This window comes from Mastigoproctus giganteus, chromosome 10 (genome assembly GCF_048544385.1).
Source record: "Mastigoproctus giganteus isolate SK-2022 chromosome 10, ASM4854438v1, whole genome shotgun sequence".
In the NCBI taxonomy this organism is placed as follows: domain Eukaryota; kingdom Metazoa; phylum Arthropoda; class Arachnida; order Uropygi; family Thelyphonidae; genus Mastigoproctus; species Mastigoproctus giganteus.
In genome coordinates, this window is record NC_143584.1 from 94,778,416 (window position 1) to 94,793,923 (window position 15,508).

Below are 15,508 nucleotides of genomic sequence, written 5' to 3' on the forward strand. Positions count from 1 at the left end.
ACCCCTCTCTATGGCTAGGCCTTCATATGCATATAAGTACATACGCATATACGTAGATGCTATGCATATGCACTACTGTATATACGATATCATTTGTATCCAGGAAACTTGGCTTAACTATGGAAGACAACTTACTCACATGGCTGCTCCCTACTGTTACAGATATATTTGCAGTGACATGAACCACAGATGTGGAGGTGGCGTCTACATCTTGTTCAAAGACATCCACCACCTTGTGAGTGCACAACTCAGCGACTCGCCAGCAGCATTTGAAGCCATCTCTGCCTTGTTTGTAGTCCATGGTGTGAGGATTCAGGTTATGGCTGTTTATTTACCTCCAGATCATAACCCCGACACAAGGGATGAGCTAACTACCTGGATTATAACACACCTCAAGCCTCATACGTACACCTTCGTTTTAGGAGCCTTCAACATGCCCTCCCCAAGGCATGATGTGACTACGAGTGATCTCGTACGTTCCTTCTCATCTCTAGGCCTCTCATTAACCCATACACGACCTACAAGACATCAAAACCTTGTATTGATGACAAGACCTTCTATTTCATAACCTGGACAATCTCACTCTCACAATGTTGGTTTTTAAGTTTGCATCGGATCATCTTCCAATTGCCTTTGATTGCAGAAACTTTGCTGTCCCCAAAAACTAGGACAATATAACCATAAAGAAACTCAACTGAGGATCTTCTCCATAAAGAATATAAAACCTTATATCATCCTACAAAGATTAGGATTAGGATCTACAGACTGGAATCAAATCGTCGCTACCATCCTGATCGAATGCTCACCAATTTAGCTGACTTGTTAAAAGACATCGCTAGTGAATGGGGCTTCCAAATCCGTCCGCCAGAACCAAGAACTGATTCACTGACGGGAAATGCGCCTTCATCATGAAACAGAAACTATAACGGAAATGGAAAAAGGCCCAGCCCACTACCAGCTCTATAAAAAATACCGAGCACATTTCCTACGCATACAGAGAAAAGGACAAAATGATTGGATCTCCTTTAGAATGAAACTAGGGAAAAGAATCTACACGAACAAGAACCAACGGTTCCCCATGACTATCGACATCTTCCTCGAGTGGATCAAGTCACTCAAAACTAAACCCCTGCCTGCCCCTGTCCCCTTAATGCAGGTTAATCCACCAGCAAACCAAACACCACTGGATAAAATAGCCATCTCCAAGGAACGCCTGATTAAAGTCATCAACAGTCTTCCGAATAAGACTGTTGATGACTTAATGATCAAATTACGCAGCACATACATCATCGAACTTCTGCTTGATGCATACAACTCCATCCTCGCAACAGGAGCTTACCCTTCCATCTGGAACACATATTATGTTTCCCCCATTCCAAGGAAGTCTAATCCAAAACTCCCAACGATTACAGACCAATTGCTATAGGATGCACCTTTCTCAAAATCATGGAAAAAGCCACCCTTCCTGTTCTCACCCATCATATGTTTGGCCACAACCCTCCATACCTCCATAGTATTCTACCTGGACAATCCGCTATCACCAACCTCGTGGACACACTTTTCAGTGTAGAACATACATTACGCAACAAAGAACAACTCGATATTGTGTTTCTCGACATCAAGGCGGCTTTCGACAATCTCTCCATCCTTGCACTATGCGCCACACTGGGCCATTACTTCAAAATCTCTAGTCATCTATTAGATCTCCTTAAGAAGCTCTTACAGACCAGGACCCTATGGATAAGAAATAATAATAATCATCATCAAAGTATGTTCTTCAGAGGGCTCCCCCAAGGGGGGGGGGTGTTCTCTCTGCCGCATCGTGATATAAATGCCGATGGTTCTTTGTTGTTACAAAATGCCACCAGTCTCTCCAGTCTACCACAGTGATCTCCAACCGGACAGTTACAACAACTTGAAAAATACCTTAACGCGATTGGGCTCTTCATTAACAACGAAAAAAACTGCTCAACTTACTATAACCAAAAAGAGACATATAAACGATGTGAACATCATGATTATAAATTCCCTAGTTTAAAAAAAATTCACCCAGCATAAATATTTGGACCTCACCCGGGACAAAGATTACGTTCTTGCCTCATTTTAATGCCACTCGGGAAAAAAAACATATGCAGCTATATGGGCAGTGAAACAGGAGATCTCCCACTTCCATAACTCACATTTTACCATTAACTGTATTATCCGTTGCAAAACCCCGATTCCATTGTATGCCTCAACGATATGGTTCTCAGCACCTCCATCTTACCAAACCAGGTTCCTATCCCTGGAACACTGGATTTTAAAATGGCTAAATAAGGTCGCATGCCTACCACCTACAATCTCAAAATCTGGACGCTCTCTAATCTAAATATGCTACCTTGGAAGCATCATATAATCTCCAGGAACCTCTTGACAGTCGCCCAGCTTCTCTCCGGAAAATTAAGCTCACCTGATATCTGGGGTATCATTGCTAGACCGTCAGGTCGTAATAGAAATCATACCGGCACACTGCCATACAGATCCAAGCTGCGGAGCATGATCTCCCTGGATAACATGTTTCCGTTTAATTCCATGGAAATATTTAACAGGTTATCCATTGACTGTCAGAAGCTCTGCAAGGACAAAAAATACAGATCTGCCTTTCTGGCAGATATGTATGCCCTGGTCAAACTGTAGGTGATATAATTTCCGGGATGCTATATTATCCACTTATGTTGTATTTATGTATCTACAATTATGTATTTATGTAATCAGATGCTGTTTTAGGCCATGTATTGTATAAATTCATTCGAGTACTCTGTACATAGATTATAAATAGTATGGCAATATTTATTTATTCATTATTATCATCATGTAACCCGCGTCCTCTAGCTGGATAGCTGTAAAAGGACATTTCTTTAGAAATAAATTGATAATAAATAAATAATAATAATAAATACGGTACATACGTAATTTAAAAATTAACCTTACTACACTGTGCAATCAATGCAAACTTTTCTCGTTTAATGTTGTAATACACATTCTGAATTAAATTATACAATATTAAATGTAGTAAAACTACATTTAAATTTCAAACTTTTCTTTGTTCTTTTATTGATTGCATGCACTATCGATATAACGACCTTTCAGTATAACGGCCGTTTTTCTCATTCCCTTGTGGGGGTTGCTACAAAGAGCTTCGACCGTATTTGTATATTCTATTTAAAGTTATATGATAATGTGAAGTTCCATATACTTTCCAACGTACACCAAATAATTCGGTAAGTAATACTTTCAGGACATTCTCCAGAACGAAGATCTGGACCTGGACTCCATGTTCATGGCTTCACTTGTCGCTGATCTTATCAAGGTAAGGCTTAAAAGAATGTAGCAAAACTATTTCTAAGAATTACGATTTTCAGTAATTTGATTCCATATCATCCTCTGGCTGCAATTTGTAACCTTCATTACTGCATAACTCCATGTTTTAAGTAGCAGTGCATTAAAATATAAAATATTGAAATGAAAACCATGTTAAGAGGAAAGAAATGTATGCTGGAAGGCATTTTTTAATTCAGGCTATTATGCCCTCTTATCATACTTTTTGCCTCCACCGAACATATTAGAAAAAAAAAGATCGTAGAAAAAGACGTAAATAAACAGCTTCATTCAGGATAAAGCTATATATTAATAATAATAATAATAATAATAATAATAATAGCAGAATAAAAGAGACTAAGAATTCCATGGCTTATTAGGGTAATATTTAGTCTACGACCGTAAGAACAAAACAACTGAAATAATCACGGTTCCCAAAGATTTACTTTTCTTTTTCTCCAAGTTGAATGTACACTAGGGGATATTTTCAAGGAAATTACATCAAGAAATTCCCAACTTTATGGCAAATATCAACAAGTGCAAACCAGCAGGTCGTTAACTGTTGGAAAAACTTCCCTCTAGTGGAAGTGGATAGTTTGAATAAATTCAAGGAAGAACTGTACAAATCATTGGCATGGTGGGCAAGTGATGTGGTTTGTTTTTTTTTTCCTTTGGATGATGATTTCTAAGCTTGCTTCGTTGCATCATATTTCACTAATAATAATAATAATAATAATAATAATAATAACAATAATAAATTAGTCAAATTAGTCAAATAAATTAATCCGTGGTTCTCGGCAAATGCAAGACCATGGATTGCACCAGGGAAAATTAGTCAACCGAAACTACCAGCTGCAGACTGGTAAAGATATCAAAGCCATGACAGAGGGAGAAGCCTACGTATACCTGGGGATGATGCAGACTCAGCAGTTACAGCGCAAGGAAATTAAGGCCGCCTGACAAAGACTCAGAAGCCTGCTGAAAGCAAAGCTGAACGGATGGAACACAATTAAAGCCATAAACACCTATGCAGTCCCAGTGCTAACATGCTCCTTCGGGATCATAGATTGGACTAACACCGAGCTGGAGGATATCACGAGAAAGACAAGGACAATGATGATCAAGAGCTTCCAACACCACTCGAAGTCATCTGCGGAGAGACTGACAATTGCTTGGAAAGAAGGAGGAAGGGGTCTGATAGACCTCATCGAGCAACAGAAAACAGCGATACCTGAAGAATTATTTCCAGAAACACACAGCAGCATTCCGCCAGGCCATAAGGAAGATAGACCAGCCGTATACCCCACTCAACCTAAGGAGGAATCCCCAGAAGGCACAAAAGGAAGCTATAAAGATGGCAAAGAAAACACTCCATGGCAGACACTACAATGACCTCCATCAAGATCACATAGATAAAATTGCTTCCAATGCATGGCTCACGAACGGGACGCTCTTCCCCGCCCGAGACTGAAGGATTCGTGCCCGCCATCCAAGACCAGGTAATCAACACCAGAAACTATCGAAAATACATAGCCAAGGAGTCAGGATGCCCGATGACACATGTCGACGATGCCACCTGGCCTCAAAAACGATCCAACACATCACCGCCTGATGCAAGGTGATCATCCAGACTGAATACACTCATAGACACGACCAGGTAGCCAGAATAATATATTAAAAGCTAGCAAGGAAATACCAGTTGATCAATGAAAGTGTACCATACTACAAGTATGAACTCCAGACAGTAATAGAGACCCCAACCCACAAGCTGTACTGGGACTGCGCCATAATAACGGATAAGACAATACCGCACAACAGACCAGACATAACCCTTGTGGACAAGAAGGAAAAGGCTACCTATCTGATTGATATAGCGATACCCAACACTGGCAACTTGCAGAAAACCCATGGGGAAAAATCAGGAAGTACACGAACCTAAGACAGGAGATCAAATGCGGCATATACAACAAGTAATTACCATCCCGATCATCGTGTCAACCGCCAGTATGGGCCAAAGACCCTACATAACGACCTAGCAGCAATAGGTCTCTCCCAGCGAACATCTACAAGGAACTCCAGAAAGTCGCAATCCTGAACACCTGTAGGATACTCAGAGAGTTCCTCGACAAACAGTAACACCAGACATAACAACCACCCTGTGTACTTGGTAGCAATACCCGTTACGAGGTGGAAAACTCAATCAGGGAAAAATAATATTCAAAGTATTTTATTAAATTTTTGCAGGTTCCAGGGTTTCTCTTATAATATTTTTCATTCATTCATTTATTAATTACACACAATATACAGTCTCAAGATTATGTACATCAAAATATATACATGATTTATATACAAAATATAATCACATATAATTAGATGCTCTCTACATATCATTAAACGTGTGTGTGTGTGTTCTTTAATCAGGGTAGCTCCCAGGCATAAGCCCAACTCTACCTTGAGAACTTGTGAATATGTAGTCTTTACAAAGCAGGCCAGGAAAAGTATGTTGAATTACCTGGGTCTGGTTTTACTGTAGTGCAATTCGCGCATGAAATCCCGCACACACTGGACGTAGTGCAATGCCAGTGAGTGCCAGCAATCCCGCTCCCCGGGTTTCCGTACCAGGAAGCCAGCAGAGAAAAAAAAAATTACAATAATAATCAATAGTCTGGATGGCACAACTATAAACTTCAAAAATCACAGTTCGACTGAATATTTCCTCATTTGCTGTTCCATATGCACTGGAACCTCAAAACCCAATAAAAATACCGTCCAGCAAATGTTCAACTATCCGCCATGGAAAATAGAACCATTAGAGCACCAGACCCGACGCAATGAATCAGGTCCAGCACCCCCAGAATCCAGAAGGAAGTATTCATGATCGCAGCACAAAAGACAACTAACCAAAGCACCAGACCCAACACCTTGGATCAGGACCAGCACTCCAGCTGCTAGCCAGAGGTAGAAACCAATAGTTGAACGCAATGTTCTCCAAAATCACCGAACCGACACAAGGGATCGGGTCGAACAAGAAACTCCATGAAGACAATCCAGTCACCAGGTTTTCCCCTCAAAGAAAGGCTTTAAGAACAGTTCTTCTTGCAAAAACAGCATGAAATCCATGAAAACTCCTGAAGTGAATTAAAACAGTCACGATTTGCAATAAGTAAATGTACTGTATCACATGATAAGCCAGGAATATGTTCCATCAAAGTCTGCCTTTGGTCTTCATACTCCCGACAAAAAAATTACAAGCATCCAAGTCTCCTGTTCGCCACATGTACAGAAAGGATCCGTCTCCAATCCTCTTTCATATAATTTGGCCCTAAGTGAGTCATGTCCTGTTAACAAAAAAGAAGTATACATAGAAGGCGCAAACCAAGATGCCACAGTTTTTGACAATGCATAGTTCACCTGGGGAATATATTTCCTTGTCACAGCTCCAACAGTACCACTTTCCCATCTGGTCTGCCATAAATCCATTAATTTATTCCATATTCGTTGTTTTTCTTCTTTAATATTATTCTCCAAATCGATTGTGATATCCAAAAACGTTAACAACATACCCTTTTTCAATTTGTACAAAAACCCTCTGTAGACAATAAATAAATCCAATGGCATTGTAGCAATAACCTGTAGGGCATTTGTAGACGCAGTTCTAGGTACTTTCAGTAAAGTTAATAACATAGAGCGCTGAATCGATAAAAGTTTCGATCGAATCCTAGTCTTAGTTACCATAGAAAACCAAGCAACAGCCGCATATGCCACTATCTGGAGAAAAATAGTCTTATAATACAATGACAACACCCTCTTATTCAATCCCCACTCCTTGCGATAAAACCTAGCAATGGAGGCTGTAAAGTGTCTTATTTTTAGATTCAGGTGTGAAAGCAGTGGAAAAAAAGAAAGGTTGTCATCTATGATTAATCCCAAATACTTAGTTTCAGCCACATAAGGAATCTGAACTCCACCTAAAAGAACTCTTGGCGGTCTGCTTTAATCAAATTTTTTTTAAAAAACCATAAAACAGGTCTTATTTGCAGAGATCTTCAATTTGTTCAATTCGGCCCACTGCATTAAATCATCTAAAACTGACTGCATTTTTTTTCCAATATAAGTCTGGAGCGCCAGAAACTGCAATCACAAGGTCATCAGCATAGGCTATCTTAACAAACTCTGTACCCTCCTTAACAAGCCACTGATCCAAAACTGCATTCCAGAAGAGAGGTCCCAAAACCGAACCTTGAGGACAACCTCTCGAGACACCGGCACTATATGACAGATGATGTGCACGCACAGTAATAAATCTGTCCTAAAAATATGATCTTATAGTATTAAATATGTACCTATTACACTGTGAAAGCACAAGAGATCGAAAGGCACTTTCCCACCGTACCGAATCGAATGCTGCTTCAAAGTCTATAAAGACCATAAGAACATATTTATCAGAAGAATCCTTGATGTAGTTTAAAAGAGATGTTATGGCGTCCTCTGTAGAGTGCCCCTTCTTAAATCCATGCGGATCAACAGAACACAGATGCTTATCCTCTAACAAATTCTGGGAGCAAGTAACCTTTCGTAAACCTTACCCATGCTCGCCAAGAGAGAAATTGGTCTGTATGTTCTGGGATCAGTGCTAGGCTTACCAGGCTTATGCAATATCTTTAGCAGTGCCAGCTTCCACGGTCTTGGAAAAGTACCCTCAATGAAACATTTATTAAATAAATTTAACATAATTTGAGGCAAATAATCATAAAACTTAATGATTACTTGATTCTCAATTAAGCCAAACCCGGACATTTCTTAAGGTTCAATTTTGGCTACAGCTGCACCCAACTCTACCAAACTGAACAGATCAGCATCAGAATCACCTGCTCCTGTAAACTCAGAGTTAATCCGGCGTATCTCCGCTAGTTCAGGTGAATCATCTTGAGGACGATCCTGAGGAAATAGACTTCTAATAATTGTTTCCACAGTAGAAAACCAATCCGATGTCACATCATTATTGTTCAATACAGTGTTGTATATTTCTCCACAAAGCAATTTATTGCGAGAAATTTTAGATATTTTATACACGAGACCCCCAGAGATCTGTGTTACCAACCTCATTAACCAAATTTTGCCAACAAGTTCTCTTGCTCTTAGCAATAACCTTATGAAAAGGCTTTCTTCTCTCTTTATAGGTATTTTAAATGATTCCACTTCAACACTAGAGAGATGTCTATTTCTTTGGTATACTTTTCTAGCCTGGCATACCTGAGATCTCAGAGTAGACAAAGCAGGAGTCCACCACAGGACAGACAATTTTTTTAATATTTTTTCTCCTGATCGAGTGCACACAAGCCTGGAAAATATAATACTGTACATAGTTTACATATTCATAAGCTGCCATAGCATTTAAACTCTCTCCAGGTATCTCACTATTATCACTATCGAAAACTGCAGTCAAATAATTTTTAAAATTGTTCAAATTAACACGGTCCATACAAAATCTACACAGATCACTCACAGCTAAGCCCTTTTCCCCTCCTTCGAAACATAGATCAAAAGAAATAGATCATTATTTACTAAGCCAGGATTGACTTCCAAATTCAAAATAGAATCGGACATACGAAGAGATGTCACAGTAACGTCAATATTAGACTCTCCATTCACAGTTGAAAAGGTGAACGGATTATCTGGAAGGTTTTGAACAACAAGATTATGAGATAAGAGGTCTTCAAATTGGTTCCTTCTCATATCAGTATATCCAATGTGCTAAAAATGTGATTTTGCGTTAAAATCAACAGTCACAATGAGATTATTGGATTCATATCTTAAACAAATATTTTCCAAATTATAAAGAGCTATCTGAATATCTTCAGATGGAGAACAATACAGTGATACCAGGCAGAAAGAAGAAACTTGTGAAGACACAAGAATGCTGGTAATACACGCCGAGCACAAATCCGTGATTGACGTTACAACAAAGTCTTGATTAAAAATCACAATGGCGGATTTTGGAGGAACATTCACAGCTGCTACTATTCTAGTAGAAGAAGGAAAGCCCATAATCTTATGAAATCCCACTTGTGAGGAATAAAATGGCTCCTGGATACAAACAATGTCTATACAATGCTCCAAAGCAATCACCCTTATTCCATCAGCAACTGCCCGACAGCGCTGACCATTTATTTGCAAAATTTGTAAATCTCTGTGTCCTTGCAATACCCCAGAGGTAAAAATCAGAGAAGGAGCTATTATCCATGAGTGATACGCATGTTTGCTAATTCCACTGCTCTCATGTACCTGGGACACTTAATCTCCCTTACAGAGTGATTACAATCTCTGTTTCGTCTCTTACAATTAATACATTGTGGAGGGTCCTCCTTGTGAGGGCACTCAGCGAAAACATAACCTCCACTAACACAGTGACCATAAGAAACAGTCTTGTGTGAAGTGTGCACATGACTGCGCAGCATGTCCAAAACCCAGACATCTAAAACACTTGTTCACTACCGTGAATTTCCGAAACCTATGAGAACCAAATCCAAGGAAAATTCTTTCATTATGAAACAAGCATTTATATAATCCAGGGTTGAAACCAATGACCCAATTAGTCACTTTAGTTCCAGATCCAGAATTAAATCTGAATGTTACTTCATATTTTACCTCATCTTGGGTAAATTCATAATCTTTAAAATTTTTATAGTATAAATCCTCCAGGATTTCGTCCTTTGTAAACTCTTTGGGCACTCCGTATACAAGCTCTGTTGGATCTGACATTTTAGGCGTCTCGATCGATAGACCAACCTCTTTTAAAACTGAAACATTCCCTATCCTATTTGCACTGAGTTTGTGGTTTCTAATAAAACCCCTTTACTCCTCAGGAGAAGAATATTTTTAATCTTCATATTCTTATAATCCTTCTTAATTGCATTCCTGATGTCTTGGCTCGAAACCAAAGCAGAATTCTCTGTTGGTCTAAGTATAACAATGTTTTTAGAGTCCGAAATACCCCGAGAACTAACTGAGGACATAGGCACAACCTAATCTGCAGCTGCAACACCCATTGCGCGCCGCACGGTAGCCTCCCTAACAATAGTATCACCATCAGAATCCTCACAAACCAAATTCTGCCTAACTGCATCAGCAAATAATTTGTGAGAAGCTGCCCGCTTCCTCATTAGCTGATCAAAATGATTCGCCCGAATTTCTAGTTCCGCTGATTTAGCTTTTAATCGCTCATTGTCAATCAATAAAGCTGACGTGACTGCCTCCAAATCTACCCACAAACTATGGATATCCTGAACCACATCATTTTCACTAGAACTATTTTGATTATCCGTATTAACCGTAGAAGTAATAACAATGACATCCGTTCCCATCGATGAGGTAGACTCTTCCACCCACCCATGAGGATTTTTATTTTTATCCTTTTTCTTGTCTTTATCTTTGTCCAACCGAGGAACAAGCACTCTGTGTGTTTTAGGGGTTTTCGTGCCCCTAGACAGTTTCCCCTATAATAATAATAATGGTAAATTAACCCAATGAATAAGAGGCCGGGCCCCAAATATCATCAACCCGTGTTCAAATCCCACCGCCAAGGGAAAAAAAATCACAGGCTGAAAAAATCTCGAAAGTCGCTTCGTCGAACCGATCTTTCCCCAAGGTCCAAGTGACAGAGGCAGAGAGTGGCGCCATCTGATGTCGCTCTCATAACTACTACCCACCACAAGGTGCAAAAGCCAAATCTAAAACAGGTCCACCTCCATAGCTGGATGAACATGAGACATTGAACATACCGTATCGTGGGGTGCAGGAAAAAAATCACTCATATTTAGGCCTTACGCAGAGGGGTCAGTTCAAAAATTCGGAACAGGAAGCATTTCCAGCCCAACCGTCTGGAAGTGCTTCCTGTTCAACGGCACTAGTGATCACCCAAGAAAAAATAAGCCAACGCGTGAAGCGGGGCATCGAAATGAATGCATTCATCATGCGAGGGTACTACAATGTAACGAAGCTAGAGACAGACATGACAATGTACAAGGCGAAACTACACACCAAGTGGTTGGTACAGATCCCGACTGTTCAGCGAATAGCAGACCAGAGACGGACCATCTCAAGAAGAACCTGATAGCTCCTGCAATCTTGGAAAAAAAATCAATGCACGATGTAAGCGACCAACTACAAAAACAAAGAATGAGGACAAAAACGAAACTAGAACTGGAGGCTAAACAGCAAGTACAAGAACTACAAACCAGAACAGCCGAAGTGGAAGCAGACAAGATTGCGATATCCAGAATAGAAGAAGAGTATATGAAAGCCCTATCATAAAATTCGAGGGAATGGACCCTACAAAGACACACACACATCATACCAAAGCAGAGACCCAACAGAATCGAGTGGTATTTATTATTATTATTATTGTTAACAGCTACAAAACCGCAAACAAACGTGCCTGAGGGTGCAGCTACCAAGCATTATTACACAGCTATAAAGCAGAAGCTTGGAGTATTTGTACATTTCCAAAGTAAAGAGAGAAGTAAATGTACATAAGAAGACTAGCGAATTGAAATGTACAGATAAAATAAAACTAAATAAATAAAAGTAGGACTCATCCGTTCTATTTAAGTGAACAGGTAGGAGTAAGGCAGAGCACTGGTATTTCTTCACACACATTACACAATCAGAGTCTTAGAACTTGCAAGAAGAGTCCATTTTAAGTCAGGTAACGGATGAGGTTAGCAATTTCAGTTGCCTCTTGAAGTGTCCGGGGGTGTCAAATATCTCCACATTTGCTTTGTTCATTGATCTTGCAGTCCTGTTTTAGAAGTTGTAGTATCCATAATTTGTTCTCGCATAGGATGGTTTTTTAATGCTATTGTCGGAGCGTTGAAATTTATTTGTGAGACGAGATGAGGGCAATTCAGGGTACCATTTAACAGCTGGTTAAGAAGGAGTAAGTCGGCTTTATCTCTTCTTTTTTCCAGCGTTTCGAGTCAAAAGAATACACACCACTCTTGGTAGGATTTCTCATTGTATTCAAGGCCACTTTTAAAGCAAACGTATTGGATTGCTCTTTTTTGAATATTTTCAATTTCTAATTTTTGATAAGCAACATGTGGGGACCAGACCTGTGAGGCAAATTCTAGGGCTAGCCTAACATAGATTTTGTAAAGAAAGATGAAAAGTGCCAACTGATTGAAGTCTCGGTTAATTCTTTTCAGGAAACCTAGTTTTTTGCTAGCTACCTTCACAATGTTAGAGACATGGACATCAAAGAAAAATGATTCTTTAATGAGGATACCTGATGGTAAGCGACAGACAACCAGATTATCTCAACAACAATGAAGTAACTATACAATCACCTTCTCAGCAGCTGGTATGGTTCCAAAGAGCCTCCATGAACCTAGCAGCAACAGGCCTCCTAGAGAATACTTACATGGAACTCAAAGCCGCGATTCTGAACACCTTTAAGACAGTAAGAAAGTTCCTCGACCAACAATAATAATAATAGTAACCGGACACAACAACCCCCTCCCCCATGCATTTGATACCAGTACTCGTCACGGAGCGGGAAAAATTCCCATAAAGGAGAAAAAGTTTTATAATAATTATAATCACATCGTCAGTTCTCAAATTAGGGTGATTTGGTTGCTAATGCAGTATACAACAGTAATACAGTTGCTAATAATGTGATATTGTGATGTAACGCTGACTAGAATGTTGTATTATGAAGCCAATATTTAAGTAATTCCAGCAACAGTGCTGTATTCATTGTGCCACTCAAAATGTAATTGATCAATGAAGCACTCGCTCTTGAGTCACCCCGCACTATGACCTAAATGCCATTTTGAAAAGAAAAAAAAAATGCTTGCTGAAAAAAACCAACCACGTGGGAAAATAAAACACCTTCATTTAACCAGATATCGTTTTAAGGAGTTCAGTAAAGCTTCCATCATTGAGCAGAAACGTCCACAGAATTCTCTGATCATGGTCTGATACCAAACTCGGCGACTGGAACTATGGGTGCAACTTCAATATCAGACAGGGATTTTTCAAACATAAAAGTTGTCGTCTTTCTTTATGTAACATTAATATACTGACATGCTTCAAGGTTAATAATATTACCTAAGTGTGTCGTGTTAAATTGCTTTTCATCTTCCATGACGAAAAATGGATTCATTACCCATTTGGAAAAGGTGCGAGGTTCGATTCCCGTCTCAAGCAGAGGTTAAGGATTTCCTCCCCGAACTCGCATTTTCTTTCTACGTGCGGCCCAGTTTAGAATTCACGCAATTTACGAATGCGATATACTGACACCTCGGGATCTTGGTTACAGCACTTACCTTCCCAACCTGACTGTAAACCACTTTTACATGAGATACGAATAAATCCCCAGTTCTTCCCAATAATTCACCGCTTTTGTAGAGATTTGGTTAGAAAATTTTCAAACATTTCTTTAACATTTGTTACCTTTTCAGAAACTTAGATTAGTTTGGTGTGCGTGAAGCCCCAAAGAAACTAAAGCTATGGGGCATCAACATAATGTCTGTAAGCGCATGCTTACTTCAGTCGGTTTGCTCGACGAAAAATTAAAATTAGAGTTTCCAAGAAAAATTGAGGAACGCTTCATGTTGGTGCTTCTTTTTTTTTTTTTTTGATACTTTCCCTTAGACAAATAGATCCTGCAAACAGCTTACGATGTGTGCTCCTTTTATATAGTCATTTCACTATCAGGATATTTGTGAAGAAAAAGATTTCATTTCTGTTTTAAAAGAAGTGTTCGCTTTAGTTTCCCTAAACTTCTCGAACTGAATTAACTATGGGAAACCATGATAAAAACGGGTATCTGCCTCAGTAGTTATCCTGTTCCCATGTTAATCTCTAATCGTGGTCAGACTACAACCGGCTAATCAATTGGCTCCTATTATAAGTAAGAGCTCTTATTATTAAAAAAAAAATGTTTTACAAAATTCATTGATACTAATGAATAAACTTTGAAATAAATAAATTCAGGATAACAGGATCTAAAAAACAGAGAGCGATGTTAACGGATATCTGGCAGTTTCTATTTATCATTACATTTCTATATTTGAATTCTTAAGCTGTTCGTTTTCCCCTCTGCTCTAGGGAATGATTTACATTCACGATAGTGAGATTGTCTCTCACGGTAATCTTAAATCATCCAACTGCTTGGTAGACAGCAGGTGGGTCCTACAAATCACCGATTTTGGGCTTCATGAATTCAAAGAAGGAGAGGAAATTCCGCCTGAAGCAGAGACCAGATACCAACGAGGTACGTTCATCGAGATAATAAATCATAAGAGCCCTTTGTGAGGTAAATTATAGTTGAAATTGTCAAGTAAACATCAACAGAATAATAGATAAATAGTTTAAGATGATAATTGAACAACTCAAGAAAGTTAACAGCTTATACATTTGTTATTATTTATTTGTTTTGTGAAAAAAAAAAAAAAAAAAAAAAAACAACTTAAAAACGAAAAGAGAGTAGCAAATATAAAACCATAGTTGAAACCTTTGCCATGAACATAAAGTGCCAACTAATCTGCTGGAAAATTATTTTGGAGCAACATTTTCGGAAATGTCCCAGGCATATTCACCAAAACAAAAATAAATAAATAAAAATAACTTCACAGGGACGTGATCAAAAATTTTGTTCGAGTCATAATTAACATAATAAGCATTCATTTCAAATGAAAATGTTTAATTTTGAAAGTGAAAGATGAGCAAAAATATTTTTATAAGCAAACAGCAGTGGTAGTAAATGAAGGACTGCTTGAAAACAGAATAATGTTAGATGTTATCAGAATACAATATATACGATGAAATATTCATTATGTCTAGTGCACAACCTCTCACTAATGCTGTGCATTAACTCAGTAAACTCTAATAACTCTGAACGAGTGGTACTCATCCTTTTACTTACACCATGGTACCGGAAATCGCACTTACAATTGACTCATCCCGATTTTGTTTTCTCCAAATCTCACTTTTTTTCTTTTTTGCCATCAAAGTAATCTTTTTTAGTATCTGCGTCTTCTACGAGTCATAATACAGTTTAGAAAATTGAATTTGCTACATCGGTAGTAGACAGAGCAGGACGCTAAAAGCATTCCGCAGTTTGTCAAATGTATTAGATTAACTTTTC

The 15,508-nt window shown here is 38.8% G+C and overlaps 1 protein-coding gene across 1 annotated transcript in view; it reads left to right on the forward strand.

Moving 5' to 3' along the window:
- The window catches only part of LOC150079165 (guanylate cyclase 32E-like), a 333,869-nt gene that overhangs the window by 206,308 nt on the left and 112,053 nt on the right, over positions 1–15,508 (forward strand). The window contains exons 12-13 of the mRNA XM_090383559.1: positions 3,278–3,349; positions 14,470–14,635. Of these exons, the coding sequence (XP_090239685.1) occupies positions 3,278–3,349; positions 14,470–14,635 (238 nt within the window). The remainder of the gene's footprint in view (positions 1–3,277; positions 3,350–14,469; positions 14,636–15,508) is intronic.